This window comes from Bacillus rossius, chromosome 5 (genome assembly GCF_032445375.1).
Source record: "Bacillus rossius redtenbacheri isolate Brsri chromosome 5, Brsri_v3, whole genome shotgun sequence".
In the NCBI taxonomy this organism is placed as follows: domain Eukaryota; kingdom Metazoa; phylum Arthropoda; class Insecta; order Phasmatodea; family Bacillidae; genus Bacillus; species Bacillus rossius.
In genome coordinates, this window is record NC_086333.1 from 45,462,472 (window position 1) to 45,489,521 (window position 27,050).

At 38.3% G+C, this 27,050-nt stretch overlaps 2 protein-coding genes across 3 annotated transcripts in view; one reads left to right on the plus strand and one right to left on the minus strand.

The window, feature by feature from the left end:
* The window catches only part of LOC134531761 (macrophage mannose receptor 1), a 72,033-nt gene extending 63,044 nt beyond the window's left edge, over window positions 1-8,989 (plus strand). For both annotated transcript variants that reach the window (XM_063367643.1, XM_063367645.1), the window contains exons 12-14: window positions 2,614-2,707; window positions 6,793-7,035; window positions 8,645-8,989. In XM_063367643.1, coding sequence (XP_063223713.1) covers window positions 2,614-2,707; window positions 6,793-7,035; window positions 8,645-8,841 — 534 coding nt within the window. In that variant the 3' untranslated portion in view covers window positions 8,842-8,989. The remainder of the gene's footprint in view (window positions 1-2,613; window positions 2,708-6,792; window positions 7,036-8,644) is intronic.
* LOC134531760 (uncharacterized) overlaps window positions 1-27,050 on the minus strand; it is a 164,788-nt gene that overhangs the window by 25,637 nt on the left and 112,101 nt on the right. The gene's annotated exons all lie outside the window — the stretch shown is intronic.

The following is a 27,050-nucleotide window of genomic DNA, read 5'->3' on the forward strand; positions in this document are numbered from 1 at the left end:
CAGGAGACCGACTATGCAAAATCAGCTCCATCCTGGAAACAATAAGGATGAAATTCAAATCTGTGTTCCAGCCGAAACAAAACTTATGCATTGATGAATCTATATTGGTATGGAAGGGCCGCTTGAAATTCAAGCAGTATATCCCATCCAAGCGCCACAGATTTGGTGTCAAGCTATTCGTTTTGTGTGATTGTGCAACAGGGTTTATTCTTGATTTCCTCATCTACACCGGTGCACAGACCAACATTGAAATTATTGATGACCTTGGTATTTCTGGATCTGTTGTTACAACATTGTTAGAGCCATATCTTCATTTAGGGCATGTAGTGTTTACCGATAACTGGTATTCTAGCCCTAAGCTATTTGAATACCTGCTTGCAAAACAAACTGGTGCATGTGGTACGGTGCGGCCAAACAGAAAAAAAATGCCTAAATTCCCTCAAAAACTGAAGAAAGGGGAAAGTGCAGTTTTTCACACTAATAACATTCTCGCAGAAAAATGGCATGATAAAAGAGACGTATGCATGCTAAGCACAGTTCACGAACATAAATGGGTTGAAACTGGAAAAAAGGACAGAACTACTGGCGAAAATGTCAAAAAGCCCCTGTCTGTCATTGAATACAACAAAAATATGGGCCTCGTAGACAAAGCCGATATGCAGATAAGTTTCCTTGACAGCACCAGAAAGTCTATCAAGTGGTACAAGAAACTTTTTTTTCACATTATAGATATGGCAGTCTTGAATGCACACATTCTATATAATGTGCACACTGGCAAGAAAATTACACTGCTTCAGTTTCGGCTGAACCTTGTACGGCAGTTGTTAGAGGAGTTCAGCCCTACTCGCAACCCCTCGAAAGGAGGACGACGCTCTGCAGACGTTACTCCATCTCCTCTTCGGCTGTCAGCAAGACATTTCCCATCTCCTGTGCCATCAACCGCAGCTAAGGTCAAACCGCAGAGGCAATGCTACGTTTGTAAACAGAATCGGCGAAAAGATTCTAAGTGGATGTGTGCTGAATGTGATGTGGGTCTTTGCATTTTTCCTTTTTTCACTGCATTTCATACAGTCAAGAATTTTTAGTCCTTTATAACATCGCTTTTTTTGAGTCCAAAAAACATGATGAAGTAATTTGTTTGTAATAATGTGTATCTGTATATACAGTATTTTCAACGATATTGTAAGTGAATATGTTCAGCGACATATTTTTTCAAAAATGTAGAAAAAAAAATGTTGGTTATTTGTATATACAAGTTGATTGTAATGGTGAAGGCTTTTTTTTTACCAGTGAATTTTATTCATTTATATTTTTCATGAACATTTTGTAGTGTTTTCGTTGACTTGTAATTGCACAAAATTTGCCAACTTGTATAAGTGTGTTTATATACGGTGGAATCAATGACATTGACAGTGAATACATTCAGTTACACAACTGATCAAAAGTAAAATGTAAAACAAATGGATTTGGAAATGTATTACTTTGTGCATTTTCTACCAGTGCAGTTTATGTTCCAATTTATTTTATAAATATTTGTAGTTTTAGAGTTTTTTTATTATGATTGTAATGCGTTTCTTGAAATGAATGGTATAAACAATACAGTATTTAAAAATTGCAAGAGATAAAATTGTTGATAGTGTAGCAATGATGTGAGAGTGTGTCTCGTATTTCTTCAAAATAAAAATTTTTTTATTTATGAATATAATTTCATAGACTACTGATAGTAGAAAACTGATGTTTATAAAAATTACACAAAATAAATTTTTTGCAGTGTAGCATTGAAATGTGTGTGTGTCTTCATATTTCTTCAACTAAAAATTTAAACTTTGGTTAATTTATCTACGTAATTTTGATTATGATACTAGGAAATAAAACATATTTTTAAAATTTTCAGAAAAATTACCATTTTTTGCAGTGTAGCAATGCTGTGAGATGTGCCCTAAAATTCTTCAATACAAAAAAAGAAAATGTATAAGTTTATTTGCAAGTATAATTTTGATATTGATGGTTCGAAATAATAGAACATTTAATATAAAAATTGCAAAATGTTATCGATTTTTTACAGTGTAACATCAAAAACCAAAATGATACGACAAAATAATATGTGATAAATAGCTCATCCATATTTTTTTTTATTTTAGAATAATAAGGCTATGTGCAACAAGCATTGATATATATACACATATGTATATATATGTGAGTGTGTGTAAATTTATGCACACATACATAACTTATACATGCATGTATATTTCTCTAAATAACTCACTGAAAAAAATTCCAACAAAAAATTTGCATACTACAATACATATCACTACTTTAAAAATTAATTTAAAAAAAAAATTTTTTTGTAAAAAAAACTTCACTCCACAGGGTTAGAGAATCCATTATTAACCTCCCTGGCCAAAGGGTTAATTATTATTTTTTTAATAGATTATACATTTACTTAAAATAAGAACATATTAATTCCTTCAAAGTAAAAGTTTACCAATTGTTATTATTCATGTATTGTCATTTTAATGTAAGGTATAATATGTATTAAATGAAAATTATGACAGCTTGCACTAATTAATGTAATTGTAATGCATGGATTTATGTTGCTTACTTCTTTTACAGAAAGTGGACAAACTGAACAGTGGCGAGAGTGCAGAGATGGATAAAGAAGTCCGTGAACATCAACCACAACTGGAAGAGCTTAATACTATAGAAGGTAATGCAGCAGAAATTTAGCAATAAGTTCACTAATTCATTTATAAATTGCAGTAAGTTTATAGATTTTTTCGATAAAAAAATCCAACTCTAATTAAAGTTATTGCATGTCAGCCCGTCGAAGATCTCTAAAGCATTCGCAATTCTTCCTTCTTACCCCTCCCCTATCTTTTCCCTCCGTGCCTTGTGACATCTTTTTTTTATATATAGCTCTGAGACTTCCCTTTCTGACATTTTCTGCAGAGGTGAAGTCAGAATTCCTCAGTGTTTAAAAGTAAGTTTTTGCATTGATAAGTAAGGTTAAATAATTAAAATTGCATTGCTATTATTCATCCAGCAGCTCTTAACTTGAATAACTTGGGTGGTTACCCTATGCGACTGAAGTGACCAACATGGCATGGCCAGTGTTTTGACTAAGAAGGTTCATATGGTGATGCATTTTGTGATTCGTATCTGCGCTCTTAACTTTTAGCCATTTACATTTTTGTTCACAATCATTGTTCTAAATTTTGTTTCGACTACTACCTTCTACATTTAAGTTTCTGTTTACTGTTGAAGTGCTACGGCACTTTGCACGTAAAATGTTTGTAGTGCTTCTGACTAACGCGATAAGTGACCATGCCGACACTGGCGTATCCTGTGCACCTTTTACCAGCTTGGTGATGTTTGTGCTGATTTTATGTAAACGTTTATTAAATTTATGTTTAGCCTCAGTGTGAATCCCTGTTGTAATATTTAGCCCAAGTACTAATGTTTGTACTGATGAATTTCCTAAGTGCAATTAATAGGGTCCCCGGCTACACTCTGTTGTATTCTGCTTTACGCTTCGTCTAAAACAGTAGTGCTGCTATTTAAAATATGTTTAATGCGTTATAATATTTGACTGAAATCATATTCGTATTTCTAAAAGATTTCATCCTTGTTAGTTCACGACTTGTGTAATCGTTGAAGCTTATTCTATGTAAGATTATGTGTTTGATATCGCACACTATTTAACTTAATTTGTATTATGTACTTTTTTATGCTCTACATAATTTGCGTATTTAGTGTGTTTCCTAACTTCTAGTATGAGCTTCGTGTTGGTTAAAATCCTGTAGCGTGACGTAACATTATGTGTATATAATATGTTTGCCCTTGAGCCTAGAATGTTACCTCAGGCTTTCCTTTCCTTGTTTAGAGTTTTTGCATTGTAGTCTGTGTTGTTAATTGTTTTTGTTAATCTTACAAAGCCTGCTTTAAAGTCAAGTTTTGCTAGCGCACATCTAACATTATTGTTTTGCGATTATTATCGAGCGGTATTCATTGGTTTTATATATTGCTATGCTATTTATAGTGTTAAAGTCAATTCTGGTCATTTGTGTAAGTCTAAAACTAAAATATATGTCTATAAATGTATGCGTTTTTACAGCTCAGTCAAACGGACTCGCCTTAATTCTAATTTTTTTTATGCATTATATATTTTTTTCTCCTTTGTAATATTGTCAATCCGAGAGAAATTGTTGCAATTGAACTACCGACCTAAGCTCATGTTAAATTTGAACAAATATCACATTGTTATTGAGTTACTTATGAACCCAACAGTTTTCTTTTGACTTAACTTAGCATCGCCAGTGTACCGCCCTGACTGCTCTACCAAGCTAAAGCTCCTTCCTTGTGTTTACTTATATTATTTTGTGCGCACGATTGTAAACAGCTGGGGAGTTGGGCTCCAGGAAGCTGCAAAATAATCGAAAGTTTTTTCGTAATTCAAGGTATATGAATGTTCGTAGGAACTACGCGTCAGATTCCAACTTCCTACAAATAAGTACACTCATCACTCGTAAATTTAAGAAGATCTCGGGATAATTCGTAACCTATGTGCTTAGTCCATTTAAGGCGACAATTTTTAACAATGTAGTAGCTCTTTCGTATCTTTGTGGCGTGGCAACCTGGAGTTTTCTTAGACATTTGCATTCACCAACCCTCATTCCTTAATTTTTTTTCTACCAGGAAGTTTCTTTGATACAAATTTTCAGATAGCGTGAAGTAACAAAACACTGAACTAATCTAGTTGAGAATATTTGTCGAAGGAAAAATTAATCCGTCGCATCTTTTGAGATGGATTTTTTCACGTGGTAAAACACAGATTTTTGCTGGAACTATAAAAACTCTAATTATTTTCTGTAAAAACGTTTAGTGGCTCTGCGTGTTTATGTTGAGTTATTAGTCGCCCATTTGAAATTGTTTGGCATTTAATGTCTCAAAAAGATAGAAAAATATACACAAAGCAAATTTGCTATTGTATAAAATATTAGTACCACCATAAACTTTACCTCAGCGTAACTTCGGGTTCATTGATTAATGTTTTACTTTTCAACTCTGGTAATATTACTCAAACGTAAAAAGTTTGTACTTCAGTGATTAAATATGTTTTTTATAAAATATTTATCTATATTTTATAAATTATAAAGGGTTTGTACAAAGTATTAATTTACTTTTAAGAATTTACTAAAAACATTTCTTGCTATCTATGGCAAGAAGTAAAAACAAAAATGTACGGTGCATAAATTTGTAGATGTCCGTTTTATTTAACTTATATATTTTTTATGGCAAAAGTCTCGTTTACGTGTTTGTAGACCAATATTTACTAACTTTGTTTTGAAGACGAAAGCATCAGTAAATGACTAGCTGATAAATTTTATTCTCTGAATCATTCAACAGCAGCCGTAAAGTAAAATTTTGATTGGAAACAAAAAATCAGTTCAAAATTTAGCTAATTAATGCAATTTCAGTCATGAAGTACAACATCTATACATGTTTTTAATATGAATTATTTGATGGAATTCGTGTTTTCGGGGGCATTGAACAATTTATAATTTTGGTCCATAGTTAAACTGTCAACCTATTTAACGCATATTCGTATTTATTGAGACAATATTGGAACACTTATAAAATATAATTTAATTTATTAGATGAATATGAAAAGTTTTAACTAAGAAGAGTAAAATAATGAAACCCGGATAATGGACTTTATTGTTAAAGGTTAGTCAATAAAATTTAAATGAAACTGTAAACTTAAAATACATATCTATTCACATTTACACACAAACATACAGACACAGACACAGTGAGAGAGCAGATCAAAAGGTATAATAAACTTGACATAATCTCGCAAATATTTATACTTATGCGTGAAAACGTTGAGGTAACATTCTAGAGGCTGGCCCGGGTTCCCAGCCAGGCAAGGTGAATCTGCCGTGGGTTATATTTGCCTTCCGCAGTGAAGGAACAACACAACGATTGTTTAACCAGGGAATAAAATTATCCACTAGTGAAAAATCTTGTTCAAGCCGGGAAACGAGCCCGTTAACTTTGTTTAACCAGCCAGGAGAACAGGCCCTGTCACACCGTGGAATTTTCATCGATAACATTGGGAAAAATATTTATTCTCGTTTCTTTTTACAAATTAAGTTGGACTGGTAAGCTCCAAAATTATTCAAATACTGCCACACTATCAAACTTTTTTTTTTAAATTTTATTATTATGTAAAATTAAAATAATATATCACAATCCTGGAATAAAGATTTGAAATCGTTGTTTTTTTTATATCCTGACCTTGGAAATATATGTAGCATCGTTTCGAAATTAAAATATATATATATATATATATATTCTGCAATCTTAAAGCATTATTAACATATCAATTGTTTTTTACAGATCAAATTTTTTACACATGACATTTAAAATAACAATATTTTAGGTATTTTACCTTTCTTTTATGTGTTCTTAGTCACACAAATTGCAAGCCAATTCCTGTTTTTTTTTTTTCTCGGCACGATTCTGATTGGCTAATTCCGGAAGATATTCAAAATATTTTGGAAAAAGTCCTATACAAAATATATTTTGGACACTCTCGTTCATCCAAGTTATAAAAAAACTGTGCGAAAAAACCTTTTACGATGTCATTATAACTCTACAATTTTATTTGACAAATTTTCTTGGGAGAGTTTTGGAAGCAAAGTTTGATAGTGTGACAGGAACTTAACCACTGAGATATTGTCACCTAGATTATAATACTAAATCACGTGTTTTGTTTACTTCTCCCAGGTTACAGGATGTTCGACGGCCACTACTACAAGCTAGTGAAATCACCGGGACGTAACTGGATAGACGCTCGTGAGTCTTGCCAAGAAGACGGCGGTGACTTGGCGGTCATCGACTCCCAAGAAGAAGCAGACTTCCTTTTACAGCTCTTCAGTAAAGATCCTTCACGATGGGATCGGTATGTGTACGAAGCTTTCGTGGGTGTCACCGACCAGGCTTCGGAAGGAAACTTTTTAACAATAAACGGTAAGTTCAACTTTCTAATATATTTTTTTTTAGTAAATGAATTTAAAAAGAGTTCATCTGTTTATTTATTTGTTCCCAGGGGGGTTTGTGGAATTAAGTTGGAATATAAATTTCTTTGTAAGCATGCACGGGGTTAAAAATATAAACCACCAGAGTTACAGACTTCAGATGATGTACAGGAACATCTTGAAGTTATGAAACTCTTCATGCCACACCTGTAAAATAAGATATATTATGTTGTCACTGATGTTGTACATTCAAGGTGAGAAATGAATAAGACAGCATGCGAAAAAAAAAACTTTTAATGTGTACCTGCGTCATGCAATTAGAACTGTTAAGAGACTGTTGCTGTAATTCTCAGGGAAAATATTAAGCATTAGCCCTTGAGATGAAAAAATAAATTTAATGTGTTCGCTGTAGCATATTAAACTGCATAAAACGTTGGCGCCATAAATTGTAAATAAATATTTTTATAAATACTGGTTAAATAAAATAACACTAACAAAAGTCAGTTACAGTTTAAACTAGTGTTTTTATGATACTGTTTCAAGTCTATCACACAACTAAGCACCCACTCAAAATGGTTATCATATCTCTTCCTAAAGATAATCAGGAATTCATTAATGCGGTTGAGAGAGTGAGGACCTTCGTAGCGCAGTATGACGCATGTCGACTCTCGGGGTCCGAGGGGTTCTGGGTACGTGTCCCGAGTAAGACTTGAGTGTGAATATGTAATATCTATTTGTGGTCAAACGTATGTCACTCGTCAAAGGATGTGTTAAAAACATAATTTACATATTCTACAATAAGTCAACAAAGTAGGGATCTCTGACTCGTTGGAAACTAACATTACGAGCATGCAAAATATTTTTGTAAAACTTAAAAAAAAAAAAAAATAGCGACTGCGACATAGCTTAATGGAAAGACTGGTATTCATTGATCTTGCATTTCAGAGGACAGAGGTTCCAATCCCAGTCCAATTGTCCTCATTTTGTTTTCCCATTAATTTTCTAAATCACTCCAGGCATTTGGATCACTGTAGGCCATTGTCAGTTACTTCCCCAAAAGCTCTTATCTTTTACTGAGGAATTTTAATGCTTGTACTGACCTCGCTGTCAACGATTGGCATACACTGGGCAGTATATGACACACTGGGAAATGTATGGTTTACTGGGCAATGTTGGCACACTGGGTAGAGTATGGCACACTGGGCAATGTATGGCACACTGGGCAGTTCACTCACCTTCCACACATGAATATCCCCTAATAATAGTAATTACAGGAAAATCTATTAACCACCACGGGTTGCGACGTGTGAGGCAGAGCCTTCAGTGGTGCTGAAGTGTAGATGACCGATAGCCAGGATCGTTGGTTACTAAGAGGGAGGAGAGGGGGATATACCCTACACCACCTCAACCTGAAATCCTAAAAGAAAATTTAATAAATCTATCATTCCCACCAATAAATTGAAAGAATTTGAGAGCAAACAGTAGACAAGGAAGTTCTATCTCGATCTCTCCCCCCCACTCCCTCCTTTGCATACGGCGATAGCGTGTTGTTAATACGAGCGGAGGATGTTCCTGAAGGAGAGCTTGTGTGTGGTTCGCAGGCAGTACTCTCAACAGCACGGGGTTCGATCACTGGCTGCCGAACGAGCCGAACAACGGAGACGGGGTCCGCAGCTCGGAGGAAGACTGCGTGACCTTCCACAAGGGCAGAGCGTACAACGACGTGGACTGCGACCGAGAAATACCATACTTCTGCGAGGTAGCAGAACGGAACCTGCGAAGAGATGAAATTAAATGATTATTTTTTTAAGTGGACATACAATCAGTGACAATTTTTTTAGATAAAGTTTAATTTTGCGTGTAAAGTTATTTTTGTGGGGGGAAAAAACTACGTTGTATTAGACTAGATATCTCTGTAAAATTATTAAATGGCAGCTTTAATTTGACTTTCGCTCATTACGTTTTCATTAATCTTAAGCTTACTATACATCTGCAATATCGCGTACTGTAACACACGCACAACACATATTAATAATTCGAATTTACCTTCATATTATTCACAGCTGTTTGAAACATTCCAACACTTTGTTTCCTCAGATTTACTAATGTTGAATTTAAGGTTTATAACGCATTGTCACGATACGGCCAGCGAAGGCAGGAGCGGCGCGCTGGCAGTGCTTATCTCTGGGGCAACACCCGCTGTGACCCAGGTAATTCCTGTCTCTACCACTCCTTCTTCGACCAGTGTGCCTGTCCAAATAGTCTTGGTACGTTCTGCGCGTCCCGAGAGCACCGTCTTGAGAAGTGGCATAACGAGGGCTCCAATGTTCTGGCACCTTCGAGTGTTAAGTCGGGGATTCCGATGACGTGGCACTTAGGAGGGCTTCGAGCCTTTCCGGAACGTTCCAGGTATTTTAAGACGACGGCGACCTCCGGCGAGGGAGTAACAGGCTGGTGTGACATGGCGACACCGGCGCGTGTGTACTGGAGGCTGGTGGCGACACTAGCAGATCTTCGGAGCGACCTGTGAAAGTAGTGAAGAGTTAAGGGTGAATGACCCCTTGGCAAGCAATAGCAGGCGACAAGCAACGGCTTTGGGGAGTGGAGTATATAGCATAAATACTGTTTTAAGTAGTAGTAAATGGAAGAAAAAAAAAGTTGTTTTTCGTAATCTCATGTTTTAATTGAACTTCTTTTTCTTAAATTGGATGTTGACGATGTATTCCCCCCCCCCTTTTTTTTTGTATGTAATCTGTTCAAAATTTCACCAGGGAGAGCCCAAAATCTCTTTTTACGGGGTATTAAAGTGGAATGATGGTAGTTATTTAGAAACTTAATGTAGCCTGGAAAACGGTTTGGTTTAACAGTAATTGTATTTTTATTTTAATCATGAAGTATACAATATTTCCTTAAGGAGGCAGGAAAGAAGGATGGGGTAGTTTTTAGAAATATAATGTATTTAATAAACCTTTATTTTAATGAAAATCATAATGTAGATACTAATTTTCCTCCTCTTTTGAACATCAAATGTGCAAGATGTTATCAAGTTGTACGAGTACTATACTTAAAGTGGTGGTAAAAGTAGACGGGATTTGGTTTTTCGAAATCTCACATAGATAGTTTGATGAAAGTAAATTTTTATTAAAATGTAGACATATATTTTTCTCGTAATTTGAACGTCGAATTTGCCCAAGTTCATCAAGAAGTACCATAACTCTGCTTCAAGTGTGGCCAAGCATGCTGAAAACAGCTTATTTAAAAACTACATGCTCTATATACAAACTGCAGCACTTTTCTCACTTCAAACTACTGACACTCCACCCAACCAGACATGACTAGAGGTTTAACTAATAAGCACCAATTTCGATGAAAAAAGATAAAATTTTATTTCTTTTTGTTTTAAAGGAAATTAAATCTCATAATTTCAAATCGTCATGAGAATAGAAAAATTACACACATATATACTTAATTTTGCTACATACATCATTCATTTAAACAAAAGTAATATGTAAATACCGATGCTACGGCTGGCTTCTGGCTGTGGATTGTAAATTCCTTAAAATTCCTCAAAATTCATAAAAATTTCATTATTCCGAAGGGAAAATTCCAGTTTTGAGGGAACAATTCCCGTTTGGAAAGTTCCCTGTTTTTTCCTCAAAAATTCCAAAATTTGGTATTCGAAAGAGACATTTGGCTTTGAAAGACCCCAATACCTAAAAGCAGCACAAAAGTCCTGTGCCGCCAATAAGTATTTTCGACACAATTCTAAATTTGAATTTTGAAAAAATAATTTTGCCAATCATTTTTACAGCTAAAAAAATTAAACTTTTTCCGCCTCCTGTACACTCACATTAAATATTTGATGTGCCAGTCTCCCCAATCTGTTCCCAGCACCAGGTCTGATTTTTACCGAGCCTTTGCAAGTCAGCAAGTGTCTCGCCTTTTCACCGCTAGGAGGCACGGCCGTCGCCTGTAATTCTCCTCCAAGCCGTGATTTGCCAAAATTAATTTAATGTCTGTAGGGTATTTTTGAGGCTATCACGTTGGCAACACGATTCCCGTACAAACTAGAACGTTCTAAAAACTTGGAGATTTTTAATGTTTATTTTTTGTTAAGTTTGAGCTATATTTTAATTGTTCTATATTTTAATTGTGTCGGCGTTCTCCTAGGGCACTGTTTTCTCGGAGCTCTTCTGAGAGCCAGCCTTACGCGAGCGATTTCAGACACGATCGCGAGTCGTCTTAACCTTCGTTTCGTCAACCCTCCGGACTCAGTAGAGACTCGTTCCCACTGTCATCGCAGTTTCCACCATCCCCCCCCCCCCCTTCTGCCTTTCCAGGGAAACATGCCCAGTTCACTGACCGGCCATCAACCCCAGCCCGCCTCAAGGTCTCAACACTAGTCTGCGAATGTACTGCCTCTGCCCTCTAGCAGCGGATTTTCGAGTTATTTCCCCTGGGTGTTTGAACACCTGCTGAACGCCTGCCCCCTGGCGCCTCACGCAACAAGCAGTGCCTCGTAGTTTGTTTCCAAGCCACCAGAGTGCTGCACTAGTCCCCTCCATAAGCCCCCATGCTTCCGAAGTCGCCTCGTGCAAGTTGATCTTTTCTTGTTTCGGATATCCCTCAGTAGGTTGCGCTGACATCGGCCAGTACTGCCAACTTCGAGTTATCGAAGTCAGTATTTATCGACCACCTCCTCGGAAATCTTCGGAACCTTTCGGTCCGGAAGTCTGCCCCCTTTCTTTAGATTGATTGGGCCTTTTTAATTATGAGTCGCTGCCACCCCAAAAATACTTCGCGCCACGAGAGCAGACTGACAACATTGTATCGTCGGCGAGCAGCACTGGAAAACTTCAGTCCGGTCATATTTTCAAATATGTAGTCAGCTAGGCAATGGATGTTGTCTATATATCTCTTATCTTACTCAGTAGTTAGCCAGTCTGCATGCCTCGTAGAAATATTCATACTTCGCTAAATTTTATTGATTTTTTTTTAATTATGGAAATGTCCGCGACAACCACATGTTCGCGAGCTTGGCATCCTGGCGGACTGCTTGGCTGACACCAGAAGCCAACTCCCTGTCTGACATGGTCAAAGGGCCGGATGTGTACCTAACTACACCACCCTCGACTCCTTTCTCCAGCAAACAGGTGGACTTTTGTGCCCTGACACCATGTACCAGCCTACCTTCGCCCAGCGAACATCAAATATACAGTCCTCCAGATTTTTTGGTTATGTCTTCGGTGTAACCATTTGATCACGGCGTTGAAAAGATTGGAACATTCAAAAATTTTCTTTATGGGACTTTAATCCCTTTAAGTGCGAACTCTGGGATTGTGTTTTCAACCTTTTTATTGTTTTTTTGAGTCTGTTTAGCTATGTCAAATGATACCTAATGAGGGCCGGCCAACACTTTAAATTATGTGATTTTAATATATTTTAATATAATTTATTATATTTGTTAACTATTTCATTGAAGGTTATAATTTTAATCTATTTGTCAGTACGTGTACATAAATTAAGTAACCATTTTAACATATCTGTGGTATTTATGTTTTGTTGTTATATATTTACTGAACTAAGAGTTAAATAAACACAAAGGCACTTATATTTAGACGGAATCACATTTGTATTATTTTACCTTTTAAAACTAAAAGATCCACCAGTCTCCCAAAGTCATTTCAAGGGGACATTTAAGTTACACAAGTGAGCAAGAGAGAGGATGTGTAACAGTCCTAAAAGCAAGCCATTCTATGCCACCGAGATCATGACCTTGACCATCACTGTAAACTCACAATCTTTAATTTTTGACAAAAAAATTCCAAAAAATATATTTAAAAAATCTTGTTTGTCACACCCGCCATCTTAGATTCTAGAAATGTTGCACTTTTCGTTACGCCCGCCATCTTGAAAAACCGTAAATATTGTCGCAAGGACCCTCGGTCTCCGTCAAGATCTACACAAATGTCACTCAAAATAAAAAAATAAGATAACATCTTAGGATTTCAAAATAAACATTAGGGGGGGGGGGTGGCTGGGTAGCAGTAGAGCTGGTACAGGGATTGTCTAACCTCCTTAAGACAGGGGGTGTAGGGTGTTGACTGAAAGAAAAAAAAAGTATTATTTATCCCACATCGTTTCAGGTTAATTTCCGGTAAACTATGACCAACACATAAGTAAATAATTAACAAATTAAATAAATAAATAAATAAAGTCAATAATGTCAACATACTCTGGTAACAAACAAAAAAAATAAATACTCCTTTGAAATAAATAAATAATTCATCTTCTTCTTAGAACGAGTATTACTTTTTTTTTAAAAATAACATGATTATTCTTAACGCACACCTCGACCCATCCTTAAGCTAAAATTAACGAAAGAAATTTTACATTACTGAATACTTCAAACTGCCTGCAATCCTGGAAAGAAATAACAAGGTTAAGTCATCCTAACACAAGTTTAAAATACGCCCACAGATGTTACAAGAGGTGAAAGAAAATTACGAGTTCGCCATTACTTACAACACCTTAAACGGCAGCACGCAGCCACCCGCCAGGCCGGGGCTCCGACAGACCTCCAGCACCTCACCGAGAAGAACCACCCCGGGCGCACCCAGGGTGGCCCCCTTTATTAAATTCACTTCACATCGTCATCATGTCGAGAACACTCCACGCGAAAACAAAAATCCCGGCCGCGATTTCACAAACACGCCATTCCGCCAACAGACGCTATCTCCCCCCTCCACCGGTCATGCCAGACTCGCACTTCTGCCACCTGGTAGCGACACAAACACCAGCGCGTCAGGCCTGCGCGAGAAACAACAACGCAGCGAAACCAACCAGGGCAGCCAACACTCCCGGAGATTCCAGGACAGGATGACGCAACCGCCCGCGCAGCTGGCCAGGCTCTCGGGCGGCGAACCACGTCACCGTCCCAGAAAAACAGAGAGCGCTAGCAATCTACCGCGCCAGGAAAACAACCGTCAAAGCCCGAGTGTCGCAAACAAGTGTCAGGAACTCACGCGGGCTCACAAAGCACTACATGCGCAAAGCCAAGTTCAAAAAAACCTACACGTAAAATTTTACCGCGTGACATCACATCGGACGACGAGGGCTTGTGCCCCACAAGCCAAGAACCACAACTTTAAATTTACAAACAAAGGATTGAAAGAAAATTTTACAATCTTAACTATTAAGATTACAAAAGAAGCCTGAGAGGCACGAGCCAATTCCTAAAAGTCATAGCAAGACCGGCCAGAGGAGAATCAATAACATAACAAACAGAGCTAAACTTAAAGACGGGTTCGAGGTATCCAAAAATTGATCCGATTGCTTACATCATAAAATTACAATTTCATATCTCCAATTATGAGTGTACATAGTTGTATTGAGCTAAATAAAGTAATCTTGAGGTACAAGCACATTTAAGCCTAACTTGACTGGCCTACAGCCGAGAGAGGCGGAGTATGGTGACAGAACAGCTCGAAGGGGCGGCGGGAACCATGATCCCGGAGGACGATCTGCAGCTCGTCCCCAAGTCCAGGGCTCCACCATGTGGAGTAGCACCCCTCAGCTCCAGCCATCTCTGCTGCATGTTGCCAGCAGTGCCATCCGTCAATACTGTGAAACTTCCATACCCAGCATCAGATTCATCAACAAAATAAACAATAACATCAAAAAAATAATCTTAGGTGATTCAGAAACACAAATTTACATAGGGGTAGCAACATACTTCAACAATAGAAAATGACATACTCAATAAATTCAACCTTTCATTAATGTCATTTAACAACAGTGTCTAGCATAGGCAAATATCAAACAAGGTAGGTATGGGAATCCAAAAAATGCCTAACCATTGATGAACCCAGGTGCCTGTTTACCCCGCAGATTCAATAATTAGGATACAAAACTTATAACCTACAAATAAAGGTTATCCCGAGCAAAACAAGAAATTTGCAACAAAATATCCCTCCCCTTTTAAGAGGACCGAGGGCAAAAGAGGATATGCTTCTAGGTAGGAACCAGAAGGAAGTTCAAAAGTTTCAAAGGTTAGTTGAAGTCCAAAATCTTCACAGAGTCGTAATGGCAGCAACCCGCTGCGGGATAGAACGTTCACCAAAATCACTAGTACAGAAATGTAGCACTGGCTTCTCAACGTAGCAATGCCATGATAGCGGCGAACCCCACTGCGACCAAGCAGTCTCGTCTCTTCTCTTCTAGAAACTGAGAATCCACACAACCATGTCGCAATCAACTGGGGTCATCCGACGAATGCACTTCCACAGGAGTCACACACAGCCCACGACAATTCCTGGAAGGGATAACAGTTACTTTTTCCCACCACCAGGTACAGGATGTATAGTCCCAGATCCTCGGTAATGAGGATGGACACGATGATTGATGCTATAACAGTTCATCTTCTACACTAGCACCACATGTCGAGTTTAAAGTTGGTCCTGGCTCTCCGAGTCCATGGAAATCTGGTTCAAACGCACAGTACATGACACTGGAAGGAGTATGGAAGGAAGGTAAGGAGATAAGGAACTCCTTCTTGGCTTAACCTCCAATCCAGCATAACCTATCAAAATATCAGACACCTAGGGTCATCTCTGGTTAACAAACAAAATCTAAATCTTTATAATCAATACACCAATGTGCCCAAATAATTAGTCGTAACTTACTTTGTTTTAAAAACATGGCTAATTCTTCATTAAACAACAAATACCATTTTGAAATAATTACAAACCGCGATAATAATAAACAATTAGGATGAGTCCATCAATCAAAGAAAATTTACCTCATGGTTCGATAAGTGTGATGTTTACAAGAAAATCATCACCAGTGTTACTGGACAATTTGGCGTTTATTACATTTTCATTACGTAATCGTTCTCGTAAGTCCATAGCCTCTCCACTCGTGGATGCCTCAACAGGCGTGTCTGGGGACGATATCTTCAAATTTTTCTGCGCACTTCGTTTAAGTAGAATACACTTCCAGATAAGAAAAGCCAACATACCAATTATAATTCCCAATATAAAAACCATAACAGTAAGTTCAGCATTTAACATAGTGGTCTCATCCAGTGCAGCTACACGTGGGAACGTTCCAATACCCACAAGGTATGGATTTCTAATAATAATCAAAAATAGGGTACCCCCTATCACAAATAATGCAATACTCTGAACATGTCTGACCATGAAACTCAATACTTCGACCGGTTTATTCAAAGAAATGGGGTCCAATCTAGTGAACCGATAAACCGTGAAATTCAAATGAGGAATGGCAGAGGGCCAGTCCTCATCTAAACAATCCTCCAACGAGGGGAAAACTGTGTGGCTGGAAGCAGTCCGTGGAAAAATCTTTAATTTCCTTAACCTGGTCCAGGCTGCTGGGATCACATGAAGTAGTTGAAACTTAGACTTAGCTCTATAGTCACAAGGGTACAATTCATTAATTTTCAATTCACTATTCAAATACAATCGACAGTCACACGGAACTTCTATGTCCACAGCACCTGGTCGTTCTTCATCATCTATAAACAAAGTTTGGTTAGGATTCTTGGCACACTGTTACTCCACCTTGCCCCTAAGGTGAGTCAAAAAATAGCGTTCCGGCCCAGCCTGCGTGATCATGAGGTGAGTTCCGGAACGGCATTGAAAAGTACAAAGTTCTGCAAGTCTTTCAATTGTAACCCCCTGAAACAAAGCTTTGGGGCACAATGCACTTCCCATGGTGTCTCCTGAAAATCTAGGCACAAAACACAAATTCTCCTCCAAAGGCCGGCAGTCCAACAAATTACGTCCTTGGATCGTCACTAGGTGGTTACCATCCACCGCTAAAAAGTTTGGTTCATGTTCTAGGTGACCTGTATTATTCTTCCAATGAAAGGGTATACCAACAAACTGAAACAACTTCCAATTAGAGCTATAGCGTACAATAGGGATTTTAACTGACACATACAGACTTTCTTTAAATGCATTACATTGACGTCCCTCGGCTTCAGGTCCCCGTTTTCCCGTTGAAATAAATGTCCTGTTATGCCCGTACTGCCCTCGTCGGAGAGGTGTGGGTCCAGGCCAACGTGGCCGGGACCGGGAAAGGCGGGACCTGGAGGGAGAGTGAAGTGATTGCGAGGAATGTTGGTAGGTTGTCGCAAGCAGAACACGGCATTAACGAATTTCACGAGCCGTCTTTTATTAACGCTTATAAAGTCCTGCCGCAGCCTGGCGGAACCGTCGCGGAACAAGTGCCCTACCACGGCGACACGGACTCCCTGATGACGGGGCGGTTCTCAAATACGTTTCGGCGCGAATCGTAAAGTTTATTAATGCTAGGCTGACCCAGTGAGAGAGGGCCCGAAGACGGAGCGCTGTACATACGCGGCCCGTTACGTAATGTTCCGTGGACGGTGAAAAGTTCAGAGACTCGTAGCACCACGTTCGCGTTGTAGAAACTGCCCGCTAGACACGTCTCCCGATGACTCGTAAGTTAACAATGCTAAGCTGATTCGCGGTGGCAGCTCAGCTGCCGTGACCGACTGCGGACTGAGCGAACGTTCAATCCCGAGCGCAACGTGCGCGGCTCGCGGAGCAACGAACACGTCTGTCTCCGCTCGAGACCAGGACGCGACTGCCTCTCCCCGCTCGCCCGCGGGCCGGCGCCCGCGGGTGGCGGGGAGGGAGGGGAAAATCGGCCGGCGTGGGAGAGAGCTCCGTCCCGCGGCGCGCCAGGCTGCAATTACATACTATGGCGAAACACTTCAGAAAAAGTTATTGAATTATTTACAAAGACATACACGAGACATTAATTACACAGCGAACTTGCACAATGAATAATAAATAAAATAAGTTAATTACACACATTCAAATCCCTTAATCGTTTACAAATATATACACACTGAAATAAAAGATAAAGTCACATAGAAAAACACTCGTTGGCATGCTAGGGCGCACGCGGGTGCGTCCCTGGCCGTCGCACACACTGGGGTTCACTGGGGGGGGAAAGCAGGCCCCCTCAGGCCCGCGTCGGTGGCCAGGTACGGCCTCTGTATCTGGGAGGGTACGACGACTGTCGTCAACATCTACAAATAGGCAAATGGAAATAAGCCTGAACTTGGGTACTACTAATTGCTAATTTATAACCATCTTTAACAAGGATAGTTTCCAAATCCTGCAATTTTTCCTGTAAAAGTGCCGGCGTAATCAAAACAGACGGAATCTTATGTGAGCGGCATTGATCCAAATCTTCAATACGAGTTAGAGTGTGAGCTTGCTTAGCTAACTGAGCCGCTAATAATAATTGTAACTGAAAAGAGTGACCTATTTCTTTTACCATCCCGGAAAAACGAACTGTCATTGCTTCTCTAAAAGTTCTCAGGTAATCAGTAAGGTTAGTGAATTTCGTTTGAACTCTTTTCAAAACACTCGTCATGGCTTCATTAACAACACTAATAGAATTACTCAAATTGGCAAGCGCCACATGGTCATCTATGATTTGTGCTTCCATCTGATCAATATGCAGAGAAATCTGTTGCTGATTTAGAAATAAACTTTCTACTTGACTGGTCACTGCCACATCACAACACCATCTTACAAAATCGCCAATAAAAGATAAGCCTCGCTTTTCTCTATTAACCACACTGTCATACTCCAAATTCTCACCAGCTGCATCATTTAGTTTATTCAACAGCATATCAGAATAAAACATAACCTGTTTTAATTCCCGGAAAACTGAACACCAGTCAGAGGATGCATTAGAGGGGCAAGAACTCAAAAGTGTTATACCTTCATGAATTTCTGATAATTGTAATGGCCAGGGGGCCTTAAAATTTAAAGGTACCGATGAGGTATACAACATCACCTTTGGTAGAGGTTCGAAATGGGCACCAGCGATGACCCCCACTGTCTCAGGTTGGAACGGCGAATGAGGCGCGTCATCCCCTCGAGACAGCACCAGCATACCCATCAGTAGCCACCAGCAAGTTGTCTTCATTATGAGGGCCCGAGTGGCTTTGAGGGTACCTGAAACACTCTTACGGGCGACTTAAAAAAAACAAATCTTAAATTGCCAAGTCACTATTAAACAAAATACCCAGGACCGAAATGAAATGTATCACAGGTTACAATACACAACAAACGAACACCAAAAACAAATACTTGATGGCCTTACAAAGAATCTAGACACAATACAAACAGGGCTCACAATTGACATCACCATAAAAAAAAATAAAAATAAATAAATAAATAAACTCAGGCAGCAAAGAATGGTTTCATTCTTTCCACATTAGCTACCTCATAGCTAACTTTCCCACGTTGACACTTTTTTAACCGATACAGATTATCAGATATTTTTTTCTCAACAACAAAAGGACCAAAACAGCGATGCAACAACTTCTCCGAAAGCCCCTTTTTCCGGATCGGAGTAAACACTAACACTTCCTGCCCCACCTTATAACTCACCGCTCGTCTTCGTTTGTCGTACCTGCATTGGTCTACACTATCTGGCTTGGGATTGTTATAGCAAAACACATCATTAAGCAAAGAAACATTTTTGGCCCATCTACGTAATTTTGTCTTAGGTCCTGAAGGCATTAACCTGGGGTCAGACTGTTGCTTCTTAGTCACATCAATATCTTGCACAACAAAAACAGGTAATTCTAACGTTTTCTCTTTGCCCCTTAGGGTTCTACTACTAACTTCCTCTGCTAAATCATTACCTGCAAAACACACTGAAATTCGTTGATGCATCCTAGCCTCGTTGTGTGAATGCTCTTTTATCCTGACACAACCTAACCTCAAAGTAGGTTCTGATTCAATTTTGTTTACTTTAGGAGGATCATCTTGGGTTCCTGACTTCTGAACTTGGTTATCACCAGGTGGTGCATTAATATTATCATGTTTTCTGTGTCTGTCCTTAGCCTCCCTCACCTCTGCTCCTTGAACTGGAATGCCTGCAGTGGGATGGTTTATTGTAAATAAAGTATTTCTGTTTCCCTTACATGAAATTACTGCCTCAAACTTAGTAAGAAAATCACATCCTAAAATAAGACCACGGATTGGTGTCTCTACCAGTCCTACTGGGTGATGATAAAAAAATTGGCCTAATTTAAAACCCAGCATAACCATGTGATTCAAGTGGTGGGTTTGTGCAGACACCCCTGCAACAACTCTGTGTTCTGCTGGTTTCCAAAAACGTTTAGGAATTAACTTACAATACTAAAGATACAGCAGCGCCGCTATCTATAAAAACGGGGATCTCTGTCCCAAAAATCTTAGTTTTTAGACTGAACACCCCATCGCACTTAAAAAGGGACATTGTGTTTTTACAGAATGCATTCCTAGTCTGTGCATAACTTTTCCTGCCTAGTTTCCCTGTTTTCTGCATATTTGGCTGTGAGCGACAGTTCCACTGAATGTGTCCCGGCTTGTTGCATTTAAAACAGATGGGTCTGCCATCAAAGGTCCTCTGAGGTCTAGCAAAGGTTCTAGAACCGAGCTTTTGGGTTGTGTCTCGAGGTGTACTGTTGTGTTTCTGTTGGTTAGGTTGTTGGAAGTGTTTATTAGACTTATTTCTATTTTCTCCACTAGGTCTGAAGTTTTGTAAGTGTATGGGCTGAACTCTTAAAATTTCCATTTTTTCACGCAGTTGCTTTAACTGTTTCCCCAACTCCATTAGTCTATTTTCTATTTTTTAATCCATTGTGTCTGCCTCCCTGATATTTCGAACAGGAACTTGTTCTGGTTTTACAGCCCCACTTCCCTTTAACCTATCATGACTCTTCGCATAGTATAGACTTGCCTCAATGTTTCTTAAATTTCCTAGCAACTGGTCTACTGTGTTGTTAGGAAACAGCATAACTTTCTCCACAATATCCGGTCGTAAGCCTCTTAATAAATATCTCACTTTATTGGCTTCTGGCATTTTGGGGTCAAGCCGATTACAAAGGTGAAGAACGTCGTAAATAAAAGATTCAAATGGTTCCTCCCCACCCTGTACTCTTGATTGAAGTCTTATTTCCAGGTCTTCTACCTGACCTACCCGAACAAAAGCAGCCTTTAAAGCAGTGGCTAATTCATCAAAAGTTTTCGCATTTTCCAATGTTGACTCATAACTGTCATACCAGCGGCTAGCTGGTCCCCTGAGAAATGTGGGTAAATACGCAATACATTTTTGGTCATTCCAGCCATTGACCTTGGCTGCTCTCCTAAACTGTTTTATAAACTCATCGACATCTTCTATTTGTCTCCCCCAAAAATAGCTAGGTTCCACAAAAAAATTTCCTGCCTCCATTGTGTCGTGGTGGTCTCCTCTAGGTGCTGAGTTTAACAAATGCAATTTTTCTTGTATCTTTACCAGGGGCTCCTCATCTGAAGTACTATTTCCACAAATATCAGGTATCCCTGTCTTGTCGTCAGTACATAGGCTAAGAGTGTATTGATAAGACATGCCTAAACATAAAAAAAATAAACAGAATACTCAGTGTGTGGACATACTGAAACTAAAAATATAATCATGCTGCTGATAAACATTCAGCCTCCTACCTAACCTGGCTTAAAAAAAAAAAAATCTTAAATCAACTGCTTACAATTACACACACAATACCAAAAAAAAAATCAATTGAAATACTAAAGTGCAATGTTAAAAAAAAATTACTTAACTTAATGAAAATTTAAAATACTTAACTCTATAACAAGACCATTTCATTTTTACACTTATTCAGAGAACATGTAAGTAGGCATTCTGTCTCCACTCCTCTAATTAAAACCTGAAAATGGAAGGTATGCAAATTAAAACTCCTGAATATGTTGTTCCTTGCTGATAAACATAAACACTTATCTCAAACACTGGCTGCAAAAAAAGAAAATGATTACCATTACAGAATAGGCCATTACTAAAACCAAATTAAAAAATAAATAAATAATAATCACTCATGCTTAAAACATTTATAAATAACCTGGCTGTACCTCGTGACCCCTGAAACAGATATGGTTAAAACCAAACATTACCATTACACCAAACAAATTTAAAAAAATAACACACACCCTACAATTAGACATACCCTAGCCTCACACCATTTGTCGCAAGGACCCTCGGTCTCCGTCAAGATCTACACAAATGTCACTCAAAATAAAAAAATAAGATAACATCTTAGGATTTCAAAATAAACATTAGGGGGGGGGGGTGGCTGGGTAGCAGTAGAGCTGGTACAGGGATTGTCTAACCTTCTTAAGACAGGGGGTGTAGGGTGTTGACTGAAAGAAAAAAAAAGTATTATTTATCCCACATCGTTTCAGGTTTTATTTCCGGTAAACTATGACCAACACATAAGTAAATAATTAACAAATTAAATAAATAAATAAAGTCAATAATGTCAACATACTCTGGTAACAAACAAAAAAAATAAATACTCCTTTGAAATAAATAAATAATTCATCTTCTTCTTAGAACGAGTATTACTTTTTTTTTAAAATAACATGATTATTATTAACGCACACCTCGACCCATCCTTAAGCTAAAATTAACGAAAGCAATTTTACATTACTGAATACTTCAAACTGCCTGCACTCCTGGAAAGAAATAACAAGGTTAAGTCATCCTAACACAAGTTTAAAATATGCCCACAGATGTTACAAGAGGTGAAAGAAAATTACGAGTTCGCCATTACTTACAACACCTTAAACGGCAGCACGCAGCCACCCGCCAGGCCGGGGCTCCGACAGACCTCCAGCACCTCACCGAGAAGAACCACCCCGGGCGCACCCAGGGTGGCCCCCTTTATTAAATTCACTTCACATCGTCATCACGTCGAGAACACTCCACGCGAAAACAAAAATCCCGGCCGCGATTTCACAAACACGCCATTCCGCCAACCGACGCTATCTCCCCCCTCCACCGGTCATGCCAGACTCACACTTCTGCCACCTGGTAGCGACACAAACACCAGCGCGTCAGGCCTGCGCGAGAAACAACAACGCAGCGAAACCAACCAGGGCAGCCAACACTCCCGGAGATTCCAGGACAGGATGACGCAACCGCCCGCGCAGCTGGCCAGGCTCTCGGGCGGCGAACCACGTCACCGTCCCAGAAAAACAGAGAGCGCTAGCAATCTACCGCGCCAGGAAAACAACCGTCAAAGCCCGAGTGTCGCAAACAAGTGTCAGGAACTCACGCGGGCTCACAAAGCACTACATGCGCAAAGCCAAGTTCAAAAAAACCTACACGTAAAATTTTACCGCGTGACAATATTATACAATTTTAATGGTCAAAGATTTAAATTTATAAAACATTATTTAAATACGATTTTATTAATTTCACAGGTGACATTTGACTTAATATTTGACCTTGATATTGGCCTTTGACCTTATCGCCATCTTGGATTCTGCTATCTTGGATTTCCCATTTTGGATCCACCATATTGGTTCCTGGAATATTCCACCATTTTGTTTTCCAGAATTTTGAATTCTAGTAATTTCGACCATCCAACACCTCACTCCCTAGAAATGCAATTTTCATTATGGCCACCATCTTTAAAATCCATTCATACTATTCGATTTTAATGGAATTTTTGTAAAAAATTATAAACAAATTAATTAATAAAATTAAATTTTTAAATGTCCACCATTCTCAAAATTGTCCACCATCTTGAAAATTCATAATTATATTCAAGATAATTGAGAAAATTTTAAAATTTATTAAAAATTTTATTTAAAAATCGGACTTACATATTGGAGTCCTCGGTTTGATCTCAGTGAGGGCAAAATAATAATCTTAACGGATCCTCCCTTCACGGAAGCCAACGGCAGACTGACCTCCCACCACTAATTCCAAAGCAGTTATTATGTCAGCCAAATCAAGCTGAAAACCGCCATATTTAATTTGTCTGCTAGATGGTGCTGCCGCCATATTAGTTTATGTTTTACCCACTAGAGTCAGTCAGTGTTCATTTATTACCAGGAAGCCCCACCATCGAGAAATTTGGGTGCCATTTTGAATTTTTTTTTCCATTATTAAGCTAGGAATTTAAAAAAATTCCATAAAAAACAATCACCTTAGTTTGATCCTTGACGAATGCAAAAAAAAAAAAAGTAAACTTACCAAAAAAGATTGGTTCGAGAAGACAGTAAAAACAACAAAATTACAAATAAATTTTATTACATAAATGCCACAAGTACAATAAACAAGCAAATTACTAGTGTTTCTCAAATTCTACAGTCTTCTAAGAAGGCAAAACCAGTCCTTCGTATGAGTTTCCAGGGCAGTTATACATGACAATCGATTAACCAGGCACATCCAGTTTTTGGCGACACCTCCAGTCAGTGGCCAGACACATCCAGTCTTTGACCAGCTACGCCTTGATGTAAGATAGACATGTACATTCAGTGGTCAGGAATGCATGTCCAGTAGGTGGTCAAACACATCCAATCAGTAGCCCAGAGGTTCCTTTTTTCGATACTTGGCGAGCATTTTAAACAGTTCAAGTTAAATATCAGGCTTATAGGCTCTCTGAACCACGAGGCCTATCATACCGTGACTACTATCGTGTCGATGCAGATTCAAAAAAAAAAGAAGGAAGCACATACAACAAAAGTTAAAAGAAAATACACAATACACGCAATTAACATGCAATGAACACGCAATACACACTGGACATGCAATTAACACACAGAACACGCAATGCACTCACCGAACACGCAATGTACACACTAAACACGCAATGGACATGCAATGTACTCACCGAACACGTAATGAATATGCAATGGACAGGCAATGTACACACTGGACACACAATGAACACGTAATGCACACATTGAACACTAAGTTGCAAGAACTCAGTCTTAGAAATCAGATTTCGTAAAATAAAAGTCACTTTTAAAATCCAATATATATATATATATTAATTGTATACAAATGCAGATAAACCAATTCATTATTGTAAGTAGTCAGCTTCCCCCAGTTATTTGAGTATGGTGGCTACTTCGTTGATGTGCTAATAGTTTTCTGCACTAAGCGAAGCCACCAGTAGTGTCAGGCGATCGACCAATATGTTACGATCTTTCCCATGATGTGTACTCGAACTCTTTTGCTGCTACCATTTTTGTATGTTTTAAATAAATATTTTTAATATCACTACCGTGATCATCATATGCTTTGTCAGAATAATTTCTTTTATCACGATGTTTCCATCGTTTTGGTCTCAGAGCCTCATCGCAGTCTTCGATCTTGCTAGGTTTAGGTGTTTCATCATATTATTTTATCTTGTCACCAGCCTCAAAGTCATTATCCTCATCGTAGTAGAAGTCAGCATCTTCACCAAGATTACTGAAATAATTCTAAATCGATGACATCGGAGCTTCTTCTTCGTCTAAAAGCTTCCTTTTTAATTGTCCATCATTATTCCAAAGTATGGTAGAGCTAGTTGAGATGGGCTTGAATGTATTCTCATTTTTCATGGTGACGATACTTCCATTGGTTTCAGTCTTCCTTAAACAGTAAGCATCCTTAAATTTAAGTTCTTTGTAGAGATAAGGAGAGCTATGAACATAATCACGTACAATACTAAGGCAATTATTTACATCATACAGCCTTGTTTGTAAAGTGACCTAACCTAACCTAACCTAACCTAACCTAAACTAACCACTGTCAGAAAAATCCTGAAGGGCTGCCCATCCAAGGGCAACAATTCAGACAACCTTTCAAAAACACCACTGTCAGAAAAATTCTGATGGGCTGCCCATCCAATGGGCAACAATTCAGACAACCTTTCAAAAACACCACTGTCAGAAAAATCCTGATGGGCTGCCCATCCAATGGGCAACAATTCAGACAACCTTTCAAAAAACACCACTGTCAGAAAAATCCTGATGGGCTGCCCATCCAAGGGGCAACAATTCAGACAACCTTTCAAAAACACCACTGTAAGAAAAATCCTGATGGGCTGCCCATCCAAGGGGCAAGTTTTCGGGATTATTTATAATCTTAAAGAAACATGTTTTCAGAAATTGGATGGGCTGCCCTTCCAGTCGCTGTATAAACAAACCATTGGCAGAAAAATCCTGAAGGGTTGCCCATTCAACGGGCAACAATTCAGCTCCCCCATTTTATCAACCCCCTGCAACAATGGTTCATCTTATCCAAAACTTGTTTCAGACAAAATATTTAGATAAAAATTATAAGATTTAAAAACACTTTGAACGAATTCTTTGGTGTGCCTAAAAACAGTTATGATTTTTTTTTGTCCTAAACCCTTGTTTGTTTTACCCCTTGCAGCTATGGTTGGTGTCATCAAAAATGTTTTTAGACAAACGTTTTTCATATTACTCCTACAAGTTATAAAACATTCAAAGGGATTTGATGTTCCATCATATCATTCTTTTTTTTCAAAAAAAAACCTTCCCCATTTTTACCTCTTTGCGACGGATATTGCCCATTAACGAAATCATTCGAGATAATCTACTACTAGATTTTATGTATCAGTTTGGAAGTGATTTGTGAATAAATTACTGCAGTTATCGTGTTCACAAAAGTATTATGTGATATATATATATATACATATATATATATATATATATATATATATATACACACTTTGAGTTGATGGTTTTGGAGTCTATGGACCATGAAACGAAAACCTATATAAAAAATTGGTTGTCTGTAAAGTCGGTTTACAGACGATAGTTTAACATGACGTCATAACAAAACATTGGTGAATTTATTGCATACTTTTATGAATAAAATTGAATCATTTTTATTGAATTATCACTATTTTGAATGGATACAAAGGAGTGAAATTAAATCTACAATTTAATTGATGAATTTACTTTTATTTGCACTCATTAATTCAAATATGTTTATTACTTTAACGAAGAGATAATTTTAACTATAACTTTTATACATGTTTGCTATTTAACTTCAAGATCGTCGAGAATGTTTTACGCCTTTTCGCAATTACACATTTAACGACGAAGTTTGTTGGTCGTGAAATTGAACGTAGAATATAATAAAAAT